A 13,565-nucleotide genomic window follows, 5' to 3' on the forward strand; every position below is an offset into this window, starting at 1 on the left:
CCTCATTTTAAAAGTAGACCATAGATCAAAACCATAAGGGGAGGGAAACATAAGGGTCAGACTGAGTCCAAACCAAAGGCCAGGCGGAACAGCTCTTTTTAAAAAAAAGATTTTTAAAAAATTTTTCAGAAATTATGTAAAAACAAAACAATAATAAAAAACAGACAAAAATAAAGAACAACTATAGTTTCAATCCCCTTTTTTTCTTTTAACTTACTTTCCCGACTTCTTCATACCTCCCCTCTCTGTATTCCAATTTCTATTTTATTAGTTCAGCAAATCCTTTCCCTTAATTTTCGTTTAATTTTTGGCCCTTTTCTTTTCTTATTACTTATCCATTCCGGCTGGAAACCACATAATTTCTAAACCAACGTCATTCTAACATTCATTCATTTTGCAATGTTTCTTGAGATAGTCCTTAAATTTCTTCCAATCTTCTTCCGCTGTCTCTCTCCCCTGGTCTCGGATTCTGCCAGTCATTTCTGCCAGTCCCATGTAGTCCATCACCTTCATCTGCCATTCTTCCAGGGTGGGTAGATCTTGTGTCTTCCAATACTTTGCGATGAGTATTCTCGCTGCTGTTGTGGCATACATAAAAAATGTTCTATCCTTCTTTAGCACCAATTGGCCGACAATACCCAAGAGAAAGGCCTCTGGTTTCTTCAGAAAGGTATATTTAAATACCTTTTTCAGTTCATTATATATCATTTCCCAGAACGCCTTAATCTTTGGGCACGTCCACCAAAGGTGAAAGAAAGTACCTTCATTTTCTTTACATTTCCAACATTTATTATCAGGCAAGTGGTAATTTTTTGCAAGTTTGACTGGGCAGGCGGAACAGCTCTGTCTTGCAGGTCCTGCGGAAAGACGTCAAGTCCCGCAGGGCCCTCGTCTCTTGTGACAGAGCATTCCACCAAGTCGGGGCCAGTGCTGAAAAGGCCCTGGCCTTAGTTGAGACCAATCTAACCACCTTGCGACTTGAGACCTCCAAAATGTTGTCATTTGTGGACCTTACCAGGAGAGGCGGTCCCATAGGTACGTGGGTCCTAGGCCGCATAGGGCATTGGCACGTGGGGCAGGAGAATCACCCTGTGCAGTGATGGGAAAGGGCTGCTCTAACCACTAGACTTCCTCCCCCCCTCTTCAAAGTTTCTTTCAACTGATTCCTCCCCCCTGGCCACGTTTGCTTGGGAACCCGAAGTGGAGGCGAGTCTCCCCGCCTCCAAGAAAAGATGCCCAGATTCCCATCTGCGTGCGCGCAGGGCGCACGTTTCCTCTTTGGCACAGAGCTTAGGCCCTGCAAGGGTTAAAAAAAAAGAACCGGATTCCTAGAGAAGGAGGAAATTTGGGGTGGGAGGGAGGGAAGGGGGCTTCCTCCAGAGCAGAAGCAGCTCCCCCCTTTGCAGAGGAAGGACCCTCTGCTTTTCCCCACCGCGCGCTGCATCTGCGGCTCCTCCTGCAACCTGGTGAGATTCTGCAACATCTTTTTGGTGGAAAGGTGGAGGCGTCGCATGGGAGACGCAGATCAGGAGATCCATCGCAGGAAACAAATAGGGAGAGGGGTGGTTCGGGTCTCCGTTCCCCATTTTCTATTATTTAAGATCCCAGAATCGTAAAATTGCAAGGGGCACCCCCGGGTCATCTTGTCCAACCCCCTGTCCAATATTTTGCCCATGTGAGACTCGAACCCACGACTCTGAGATGAAGAGTCTGTTGCTCTACCGGCTGAGCTGTTTGGGGAGACTGGGGTTTAAAGTGGGTGTGCGAGGTGGAGTTGATTAGTGGGAGCGGATTGTCAGAGTTGGAAGGGACCCTGAGGATCATCTAGTCCAGCCCCCTTTAAGATAGAGATATGCAACTGACCCGTATTTTATTTTGCTGCCCAGAGTGACTGGGGAAACCCAGCCAGATGGGCCAGGGTATAAGCAATAAAATGATTATTATTATTAAGGAGCAAACATGCGCTGAGGAGGGAGTTTGGGCTTCTCCTGGCCTGCAGGCGACATATCTCTTGTTATAATTGTTTAAAAAGGTAAAGGGACCCCTGACCATTAGGTCCAGTCATGGCCGACTCTGGGGTTGCGGTGCTCATCTTGCTTTATTGGCCGAGGGAGCCGGCGTACAGCTTCCGGGTCATGTGGCCAGCAGGACTAAGCCGCTTCTGGCGAACCAGAGCAGCGCACGGAAACGCCATTTACCTTCCCCCTGGAGCGGTACCTATTTATCTACTTGCACTTTGACGTGCTTTTGAACTGCTAGGTTGGCAGGAGCAGGGACCGAGAAACGGGAGCTCACTCCGTCACGGGGATTCGAACCGCTGACCTTCTGATCGGCAAGTCCTAGGCTCTCTGGTTTAACCCACAGCGCCACCCGTGCCCCTTTATAGTTCTTTATGCACATGTTCATTTCTCTCTTCCCCATCTGTATAGACAAAAGAGGCCCCCGATCTAAGATACCACCACAAAATTGCAGTGTTAGAAGGGACCCTGTGGATGATTCTTCTGGTCCAACCCCTTGCAATGCAGGAATCTTTTTTTGCAACCTGGGGGCTGGAACCCTGATATTTAGAGTCTCTTGCTCTGCCAGGCCTGCGGGGCAAAGTTGTTCAATGAGAGCAGATTGTCATACAATCACAGAATTGTAGAGTCGGAAGGGACCCCTGAGGAGCATCTAGTCCAACCCCGTTTGATGCAGGAATATGCAGCTCTCCCATATGGGAATCGAACCCGCATCCTTGGTGTTATCAGCACCAAGCTGTCACCAACTTTGTTATCCACGCTGATGGTTCTTAATTCCCTGTTTGCCAGGTGGGCTTCCTGGCTTTGTAGCGCATGTGCGCATTCAGATGTGAGGGGATCTTCGAAATGCTGCTCTGCTAAAAACCGGCAGCCTTTTTGTCCGAGGAGTCGATTACGCAAGAACCCAAGTGAAAAAGATGGAGAGGTAGAAGGTTTTGGATTATCACAAAAGATGCAGGCGGGAAAGATTAACAAATAGGAGCCACAAAGGGGAGGAGGGAAGTCCAAGAGATTCCTTGGAATCTTGTTTTTATGTTGTATGTTGGATAAAGGTAAAGGTACCCCTGCCCGTACGGGCCAGTCTTGACAGACTCTAGGGTTGTGCGCTCATCTCACTCAAGAGGCCGGGGGCCAGCGCTGTCCGGAGACACTTCCGGGTCACGTGGCCAGCGTGACAAAGCTGCATCTGGCGAGCCAGCGCAGCACACGGAAACGCTGTTTACCTTCCCGCCAGTAAGCGGTCCCTATTTATCTGCTTGCGCCCGGGGGTACTTTTGAACTGCTAGGTTGGTAGGCGCAAGGACTGAGCAACGGGAGCGCACCCCGCCGCGGGGATTCGAACCGCCGACCTTTCAATCGGAAAGCCCTAGGCGCCGAGGCTTTTACCCACAGCGCCACCCGCGTCCCGTATGTTGGATATGTGACTAAAATTTTAATCTGAAAAACCAAATAATTTTTTAAAAATAAATAAAAGGAAAGTGAATAATGAACAAGAGTGAGGCAATTGGACCTGGCTGAGTTAGAAAGGAGAAGTGGGGTTGCCACTACCACATTTGCAGCCTTGTTCCTCATGCGAGGGACGCGGGTGGCGCTGTGGGTTAAACCACAGAGCCTAGGACTTGCTGATCAGAAGGTCGGCAGTTCGAATCCCCGCAACGAGGTGAGCTCCCGTTGCTCGGTCCCTGCTCCTGCCAACCTAGCAATTCGAAAGCACGTCAAGTGCAAGTAGATAAATAGGTACCACTCCGGCGGGAAGGTAAATGGCGTTTCCGTGGTTGCGAACGCTGCAGGTTGTGAATGTGCATCCCGTACGGATCATGTTCACAAACCGAGCGTCCACTGTATGAGCAATCAAAATGAAAAATATGTTTTCATCAGAGAATGTTTTTCTGCAGGCAAGAGATGGAAGAACAAGACTCTGCCACCCTCGAAGCAGGAAGACAGCCTGATAGCGTCGTGACTGGGAGCACTGGGGAAATTTGGGTTGGAAGCAGACACAAGACCTTGAGGGAGAACATCCATGGCTCAGATGTGCACTGCCAACAGTTTAGGCACTTCCAGTACCAGGAGGCTAAGGGACCCCGAGAGGTTTGCAGCCGACTCCACCATCTTTGCCGTCAGTGGCTGGAGCCAGAGAGACACACCAAGACTCAGATCCTGGATTTAGTGATCCTGGAGCAGCTCCTGGCTGTCCTTCCCCCGGAGATGGAGAACTGGGTCAGGGAATGTGGAGCGGAGACCAGTTCCCAGGCGGTGGCCCTGGCTGAAGGTTTCCTCCTGAGCCGGGCAGAGGACAAGAAGCAGACAGAGCAGCAGGTGAGAATGTTTAATCTACATTAAACCTACAAACATGAGCCCCCAGATGTTGTTCGACTAAATCCATCACCTCTGAGCATTGGCTGATGGCAGCTGGCGTTCAACAACATCTGGAAGGCTCTGCTTTGACTGGCCCTGGTTTTTTGTTTTTGTTTTTCCCCCAAACACAAATAACACAAATAAACAATACAAACAAATTCTTGTCTTCTACTTATTTTTCCTAAACATTGTTAGGTGAGCTTCCCCAAGTCCCCCCTATCTGATTTTCATTTTACTTCGTCTTTAGCAGTTTCATATATCATGATTTTTAACCATTTGTTAATCACACCTTGTTGTTGTTGTTGGTTAGTCGTTTAGTCATGTCCGACTCTTCGTGACCCCCTGGACCAGAGCACGCCAGGCCCTCCTGTCTTCCACTGCCTCTCGCAGTTTGGTCAGACTCATGTTTGTAGCTTCGAGAACACTGTCCCACCATCTCGTCCTCTGTCGTCCCCTTCTCCTTGTGCCCTCCATCTTTCCCAACATCAGGGTCTTTTCCAGGGAGTCTTCTCTTCTCATGAGGTGGCCAAAGTATTGGAGCCTCAGCTTCAGGATCTGTCCTTCCAGTGAGCACTCAGGGCTGATTTCCTTCAGAATGGATACGTTTGATCTTCTTGCAGTCCATGGGACTCTCAAGAGTCTCCTCCAGCACCATAATTCAAAAGCATCACACCTACTTTTACCATTAAAATATTCACATTTTATCACTTACAAATAAAACTATTTTAAAATACATTATCTTCTACTTCTAACCCTACAGCCTATATCCACTTCCAAAGCTATTCTAAGATTTAAATATTCACATATTTTTTTCAAATATTCTTTAAACTTCTTCCAATCTTCTTCCACCGTCTCTTCTCTCTGGTCTCAGAGTCTCCCGGTCAGTTTGGCAAGTTCCATATAGTCCATCATCTTCATCTGCCATTCTTCAATAGTTGGTAAATCTTGTTTCTTCCAATTCTTCCCTAGTAGACTGGCCCTGATTTTGGTTTGATTTGATTTATTATATTTCCACGTCACTTTACATTCAAATGAGTCTCAAAGCGGCTTGCAAACAATAAATAACAGTATTTATTGGAACATTATGTAAAATAATTAGCAGATCATCAGTAAAACAATTGCAATCTACATAACACTGGTAACAAGAAGAACATACGTTTAGAGAAGTTTGGAAAATGTTTATTGAATATATGGGGGGAAATAGTGTACACTTGAAAACGTGGGTGGCATTAAGATAAATTCAGCAGTGTAAATAAGCTTTGATGGAAGTAATAATGGAACACTGAATGGTTTAGTTTATGTAAAATATGCAGGGATTTATGCAAAATGAACCATGGAAAGAAGAAGGGAAGTCATTGATATTTTAAGGTTGCTTAAATAAATATTTTTAAATGTAAAGCAGAAATAAAACAATATTAACTTTTTAAAAAGGTTACATGGTCCCAATCAGGTCAGACTCTGGGTGCAAAATTCTGTACTTCCTGTCCAATTTTATTTAGAAATCATCAAGGTTTTCAGCTGTGTCATTTCTCCCCATTTAATGTCTTCCATCCTTATTGCTGTTGTTCCAGGTAAAGGGTCTGTTTGCTGAAATGGGAGGTGATTCCCCTGCAGCAGAGAAGACTCCATCAGACCCCAGACAGAAGCCATTGGGTGAGGATCAGTGCAATGTATCTCAATTTGGTCTCTCTCCATGTTGTGAGTTGAACTTCCATGGAAGTAGTTGCTATTTGGAGGTAATGAACGGGAACCAACTTCTTCTCAAATGTACTGAGGAAATTCCACTGACATTCTGATGGTCTTAACTTTTCTAGAAAAATAGGCATCAGAACTCACCGTGAACATCTATAATAATAATAATAATAATAATAATTTATTCACTAGCTATTCTGGGCAGCTCCCAACAGAATATTAAACACAATAAAAGATCAAACATTAAAAACTTCCCTAAGCAGGTCTGCCTTCAGATGTCTTCTAAAAGTCAGATAGTTGTTTATTTCCTTGTCATCTGATGGGAGGGTGCCATTACCAAGAAGGCCCTCTGCCTGGTTCCCTGTAGCCTCACTGAGAGGTGCCGGAACTGAGTTCTGTTGAGTTCCACCTGGAAAAAAGCCCTGGTCTTAATACTGAGGCTAATTTCTGTCCCACTAGAGTGAATCCGATGTTTCAAGAGGGAATTCCTTTCTATTTTAAGTGATGGGTTTTTCATTCAATCACACAAATGTCTTATTCATATTGGTGCCAGTTATAAAAAAAATTACATTTTTCCTGGAGGTATTTTATCACCCTTACTGCTGCTCTAAGAAAAACCATTTGCAGACCTTAGCTTTCCAGGGGACGCACTTTTTTGGATAGCAGGATTAATAACATTTCAACCTGCCCAACCTGAGAAGGCCTTTAAAGATGCCTCTTCTATGGACTTTCTAGGCAAAAATTCCTTTCTTGTTTTCCTCTCGGACCTGATATATACCTTGTTCACCAGCATTCATTACCATTCATTACCATCCAAGTACCAACATTTCATCCAGCAGTTAAGAAAATACCAGCCAGGTCTCCGAAAACCTAGGAGAGGTGGGGATGGGGTGTGTTTTGTTTTGCTGTATTTTAGAAGTTATTTCTATTTTGGGGCAAGCAACATTCTTGCTGCTCTAGTCGCATACATGAATAAATTTCTGTACACTTTAGGTAGTTCTGTCCCTATAACTCTCAAAAGAAAAAGCTTTTCGGGTTTTTTTTACAAAGGTTATTTTAAACAACCTTTTCAATTCATTATATATCATTCCCCAGTAAGCTTTAACCTTACTACAAGGCCACCACATATGAAGCTATGATTTTTTCTAAGTTAGGCATGCATTTCAGAGGTGAGGATGTCCTAATGGCTCTCTGGCATGTTTGTTTGTCTCCTTCAGGCGAGGGAATGAAGCGGCCAAGACATCCTCATTCATTTCCTCTTTGTGGCGGAGGAGAAGGAGCCGCTGTGGAATCGGATCAGGTGGGACATGGGTGAGGAAACTGGTTCAGACTGAGGGCCACATTCTTATCTGAGCAACCTTCCAGGGGTGGGTGAGAGCAGAGGGGTGTGTAGTTTCTACACACCCCTCCAAGTTCAAGGTCATATTCCAGCAGGGCAAAAACACTCAAGGTCGGTATGAATTAGGTTGGGGGTGTCAGGAGCTCGTCCTACACTCGAGTAGGACCCTGGTAGAGACACATGCCCGACTGGCATGTTCTCTCCCTCCTGGTTGTTCGTTTGGGAGCTTCAAAAGCTTTCTTCAGCCCGAACATCACAGCGACCGATGCCAACAGACATCGGCGTAACAGACCTCAGCAACTCAGCATTTTGGCTAATCTACTTTGTTTACATATAAAACACACACAGAGCACTGCAGCATGTGCAGTGGACAATAGTCCCACTTCACGGAACACAGTAATACAAACATCCTGTCTCTGTCACTTCCCACTCTGTAGAGTCAAAACATACACCGTCATGTGATAGACAACAATCTCATGACTGCAATCATGGAGCATGAATTCTAACAGGGCAGAGGTCTTGCTGGGGAGGGGCAGCGTCATAGGAATGTGCCGGTCAGTAATCACAAATAATAATAATAATAATAATAATAATAATAATTTATTACTTATACCCCGCTCATCTGTATATTATATGCAAGGAGGTGTTTCCTTTTTCCTTTTAGGGTCCAGTGTCCTTTGAGGATGTGGCTGTACATTTCACAGAAGAAGAGTGGGCTGTGTTGGATCCTGACCAGAGAGCTCTGCACAAGGAAGTCATGGAGGAAAATAGAGACATTGTGGCCTCTCTGGGTAAGGTTCCCTGTTGGATCATAATGCCCATTTTGAAATTCTGTACTTATAAGGGATGCGGGTGGCACTGTGGGTTAAACCACAGAGCCTAGGGCTTGCCGATCAGCAGGTCGTAGTTCGAATCCCTGTGACGGGGTGAGCTCCCATTGCTCTGTCCCTGCTCCTGCCAACCTAGCAGCTCAAAAGCACGTCAAAGTGCAAGTAGATAAATAGGTACCGCTCCAGCTGGACCTCAGTGTCTGGGCAGAACGGTGGGGGTGGAGACGTTCCTTCAGGTCCAACAACTGTGAATTTGTTAACCCTCTCTCCCCCAGTGTTTCTTCTCCTAGCTGTTCCCCATCCAGTATTTCCCAGCTTTGGCCTTCTGAACTATGCCCCTCTGCAAACCGCTGTTCCAAATCTACACTGTCCTCCTGTTCCTGGGAAGATTCAGGGTCAGGGGGAGGGAGAGGCTCCCACCATTCCACCTCAGTGAAGCCCTCCTCAGCACGGTCCCTGACAAAAGGTCGCAGCCTGGAATGATCACTGACGTGATCGTCCCCACAGACACTTCCTTTCCCAGATTGATCTCTGGTTTGTTCTGGTGGTCAGAGACGTTCTCCTCCTTCTTGAGGCCCTGAAGCCCTCTGTAGTTTACTTTGAACTGACAGTTATCGAATGCATTCTCTCTGAATATAATCATCATCATAATAATAAATCATACTAAATCATAAATCATAAATTTTATTTATACCCTGCCCTCCCCAGCCAGAGCTGGGCTCAGGGTGGCTAACACCAATACAATTTCAGTAAAAACATAATAAGGAAAAAATAAAAAGGAAAAAAACAATTTAAAATACAGGTTAAAATGCAATTTAAAATGCAGCCTCATTTTAAAAGTCAAAACCATAAAGGGAGGGAAACATAAGGGTCAGACTGAGTCCAAACCAAAGTCCAGGCGGAACAGCTCTGTCTTGCAGGCCCTGCAGAAAGATGTCAAGTCCCGCCGGGCCCTAGTCTCTTGTGACATGTCGGGGCCAGTGCTGAAAAGGCCCTGGCCCTAGTTGAGACCGACCTAACGACCTTGCGACTTCGGACCTCCAAAATGTTGTCATTTGTGGACCTGAAGGTCCTCCGCGGGGCATACCAGGAGAGATGGTCCCGTAGGTACGTGGGTCCTAGGCCGCATAGGGCTTTAAAGGTCAAAACCAGCACCTTAAACCTGACCCTGTACTCCACCGGGAGCTATTGGGTCCTTTTGTTGTGTCCTTGACCTGGCTGTTTTGAACTGAGCAGACCTTTAAAAATGTAAGTTTCAGAGTTTTTAGGGAGGCAGAACTAGCATCCCAGCCATTTTCTGTTGGGGCAGAGAGCTGACTAGCATAAGAGACAGAGCAGATTTGGTTTGACTGAAATAATAATAATACCCCCCTTATGGAGAAAAAAGTTTGGCCACTAACTAAAAAGGGCCCCCACTCCTGATCTTTCTCAATATATCTAATATTTTATGCACATTTCCTCTATTCCAGCACTTGAAGTCTCCATCTTCCAATCTAGGAGTATTTATTTATTTTTCTTGATTAAAAACTTTTATATCCTAACACTGCATTTAATAAAAATCTAAAGGGGGAATTACTGCTTGTATAGGCCTTGCAAACCTATAAGATAGGGGGAAGTTGATTAGACTGAGAGAGTGTGATGGGCTGAAGACCATCCAATGAGATTCACCCTCTCACTAGGAGCTGAACATACATCTCTATGGCCCAAATCCATTGCACTCCAGTTGTCAGTTAACACCAGTCAACAGAAGCAGTTAAAATCTGCCTCCCATCCAATGTTTTCCCATTATCACAAGCATTGAAGTTGTAATAATAATAATAATAATAATAATAATAATAATAATAATAATTTATTATTTATACCCCGCCCTTCTGGCTAGGTTTTCCCAGCCATTCTGGGCGGCTTCCAATACAATATTAAAATACAGTAGTGTGTTAAACATTAAAAGCTTCCTTAAACAGGGCTGCCTTCAGATGTCGCCTAAAAGTTTGGTAGTTGTTCTCTTTTTCACCTGGTGGGAGGGTGTTCCACAGGTTGGGAGCCACTACTGAGAAGGCCCTCTGCCTGGTTCCCTGTAATTTGGCTTCTTGCAGTGAGGGAACCGGCAGAAGGCCCTCAACGCTGGACCTCAGTGTCTGGGTAGAACGATGGGGGTGGAGACGCTCCTTCAGGTATACTGGGCTGAAGCCGTTTAGGGCTTTAAAGGTCAGCACCAACACTTTGAATTGTGCTTGGAAACGTTTTGGGAGCCAATGTAGGTCTTTCAAGACCGGTGTTATGTGGTCTCGGCTGCCACTCCCAGTCACCAGTCTAGCTGCCACATTCTGGATTAGTTGCAGTTTTCGGGTCACCTTCAAAGGTAGCCCCACATAGAGCGCATGGCAGTAGTCCAAGCGGGAGATAACCAGAGCATCCACCACTCTGGCGAGACAGTCTGCGGGCAGGGAGGGTCTCAGCCTGCGTACCAGATGGATTTGTTCAGTGATTGTATTCAGTGATTTGAGGCTTCTGTCCACAGGCTTTTAGCTATTTCTCTCTTCATTGCAGGTGACAAATCAAAAAACAATAATAAAGGAAAACGAGTTGGAAAAGAGTCACTGGAAAGATGCACAAAGAATGAAAAGCAGAGAAGGAAAAGTGAAGCAGAGAAGATGGGAAGGAATACACCCCCAGCCTCTCAGGGTAGTAACTGCAATGAAATTGCAGTCAAAGGAAAAACAGATATAAGAAACAAAAAGAAGTGTCGGGATTACTGGAAAAGTTTAGGTTCTAAAAGAAAATGTAAAGCACATTGCCAAAACTGCAAAGGGGAGAAACCATATAAATGCTTTGAGTGTGGAAAGAGCTTTACGAGAAACTCCACACTCATTTTCCATCGTGGAATTCATAGTGGAGCGAAACCATATAAATGCTTGGAATGTGGAAAGAGCATTAGTTGCAAGCATGGACTCAGTTATCATCAAAGAATTCACACAGGGGAGAAACCGTATCAATGTATGGAATGTGGAAAAAGCTTCACTCGGAAGATATATCTTACTAATCACCAAATGGTTCACACAGGGGAGAAGTCTTATAAGTGCCTGGAATGTGGAAAATGCTTCGCTCAGAGCTCCAAGCTCACTTCCCATCAGAGAATTCACATTGGGGAGAAACCATATAAATGCCTGGAGTGTGGAAAGGGCTTCAGCTGCAAAAAGAGCGTCACTTATCATCAAAGAATTCACACAGGAGAGAAACCATATAAATGCTTAGAATGTGAAAAGAGCTTCATGCATAAAGCAAGCCTCACTTTTCATCAGAGAACTCACACAGGGGAGAAACCATATAAATGCTTGAATTGTGGGAAAAGCTTCACCCATAAGACAAGTCTCACTTTTCATCAGAGAACTCACACAGGGGAGAAACCCTATACGTGCTTGGAATGTGGAAAGAGCTTCGCTCGCAGTGGTGAGCTTTCTTCCCATCAGAGAATTCATACAGGGGAGAAACCGTTTGAATGCTTGGAATGTGGAAAGAGCTTCCGTCACGGTTCTAGCCTTTCTTCCCATCAGAGAATTCATACAGGGGAAAAGCCACATAAATGTTTGGAGTGTGGCAAGAGCTTCACTCGGAAGATGCATCTTACTAATCATCAGAGAATCCACACTGGGGAGAAACCATATAAATGCTTGGAATGTGGAAACAGCTTTATTTCCAAACACAGACTCACTTCCCATGGAAGAATTCACACACAGGACTTACCCTATAAGTGCATGGAATGTGGGAAGAGCTTCATCTTGAAGCAAAGTCTCACCTCCCATCTACGAATTCACAGTGGGGAGAAGCCGTACAAATGCTTCCAATGCGGAAAGAGCTTCGGTGGGAAGGCCCACCTTAGTTCTCATGAAAGAATTCACACAGGGGAAAAACCATATAAATGTTCTGAGTGTGGAAAGGGCTTCAAAGACGGTTCTAGCCTTCTCTTCCATCAAACAATTCACACCGGGGAGAAACCGTACGAATGCTTGGTGTGTGGAAAGGGGTTCAGAGACAAATCTCACCTTACGAAACATAAAAGAATTCACACAGGGGAGAAGCCATATAAATGCTTAGAATGTGGAAGGAACTTCAGCTGCAATAAAAGTATCCGTAATCACCAAAGAATTCACATAGGTAAGAAACTATAAAAAAAATGTTTGGAAAGAGCTTCAGGAGAAGTACGTTTTTGTTGTCATCAATGGATTCACAAACATACCGTAAATGTTTGAATATAGAATGGGGTTCAGAAAGAAGATACAACTCACTTCTCAAAAGGATTCACACAAAGGATCATTTATGTAAATACTTAAGAAGGTGTGGCCTTTACATTGCCACAGAAGAGACATCTTACTGATCATCAAAGAATTCACAATGGAGAGAGACCGTATACATAAATACTTGGATTATGGAAAGGACTTCATCTGCAAAAAAAGGTTTCACTTCCCATCAGAGAATTCATACAAGGGGGAAAGTACAGTGGTACCTCGGGTTAAGAACTTAATTCGGTCCGGAGGTCTGTTCTCATCCTGAAGCAAAGTTCTTAACCCGAGGTACTACTTCTGGGTTAGCAGACTCTGTAACCTGAAGTGTCTGTAACCCAAGGTACCACTGTATAGAGATGTTTGCTGTGTGTGTTGTTGGGGACTGGTTGGAAGCAGAGCAATGGTGGAGGAACCGGCTGTGGAACCATCAAGGGAAGAAGGCTCAGAGCCCAGGGATTGGTTGTGGGACAACAATGAGTGGTCAGAGGGAGAAGGGGGAGAAGTCTGGGAGAAGAAGAAGTCGGAAGCTGAAGAGGTTACAGGGCTTAGTGAGCTGGGAGAGTCTGTGGCAGAAAGAAGAGCAGAATCGGGGGGGGGGGAGCTAAAGCAGGTGAATAGGAGGAGGGACGTAAAGAGGTAGAAATGTGAAGACTCACAGATGTCTCCCCCTCCTGCTGCGACACGCTCCTCTCACTCCCAGAACCAAAAGAGGCATGAAAAGGGAAGAGCAAAGAAGGACATACAGACACAGTCTCTGATTGCTTGGGAAAAGCTCTGGAGATGGCTCCCCACATAGACAGCTGTGAGAAGGCAGGGACCTTTAGTCTCGGCAACTGGTTTCATGGGTTATTTAAAAAAAAGGTAAAGCACTCCTGGACGATTAAGTCTAGTCAAAGGCGACTATGGGGTTTCAGCGCTCATCTCGCTTTCAGGCTGAGAGAGCTGGCGTTTGTCCACACACAGCTTTCTGGGTCATGTGGCCAGCAGGACTAAACTGCTTCTGGCACAACGGGACACTGTGACAGAAACCAGAGTGCATGGAAACACCGTT

General features: G+C 45.3%; 1 protein-coding gene across 1 annotated transcript; it reads left to right on the forward strand.

Annotated features, from left to right (window-relative positions):
- The first annotated feature begins 1,340 nt into the window (after positions 1-1,340).
- On the forward strand, positions 1,341-12,777 carry LOC309364452 (uncharacterized protein). The gene is made up of 6 exons (XM_081901769.1): positions 1,341-1,466; positions 3,914-4,334; positions 5,945-6,026; positions 7,283-7,365; positions 8,069-8,195; positions 10,782-12,777. The coding sequence occupies exons 2-6, from the start codon at positions 3,921-3,923 to the stop codon at positions 12,398-12,400; spliced, it is 2,325 nt and encodes a 774-aa protein (XP_081757895.1). The 5' UTR covers positions 1,341-1,466; positions 3,914-3,920; the 3' UTR covers positions 12,401-12,777.
- The last annotated feature ends 788 nt before the right edge of the window (positions 12,778-13,565 follow it).

Source organism: Podarcis melisellensis (assembly GCF_964234715.1).
Source record: "Podarcis melisellensis genome assembly, chromosome: 2".
NCBI lineage: Eukaryota > Metazoa > Chordata > Lepidosauria > Squamata > Lacertidae > Podarcis > Podarcis melisellensis.

Coding starts and splice junctions, on each gene's coding strand:
- LOC309364452 (XM_081901769.1), top strand. CDS start 3,921: ATGGAAGAACAAGACTCTGCCACCCTCGAAGCAGGAAGACAGCCTGAT. Junction 6,027..7,282: donor CCCCAGACAGAAGCCATTGG/GTGAGGATCAGT, acceptor TGTCTCCTTCAG/GCGAGGGAATGAAGCGGCCA. Junction 8,196..10,781: donor AGACATTGTGGCCTCTCTGG/GTAAGGTTCCCT, acceptor TCTTCATTGCAG/GTGACAAATCAAAAAACAAT.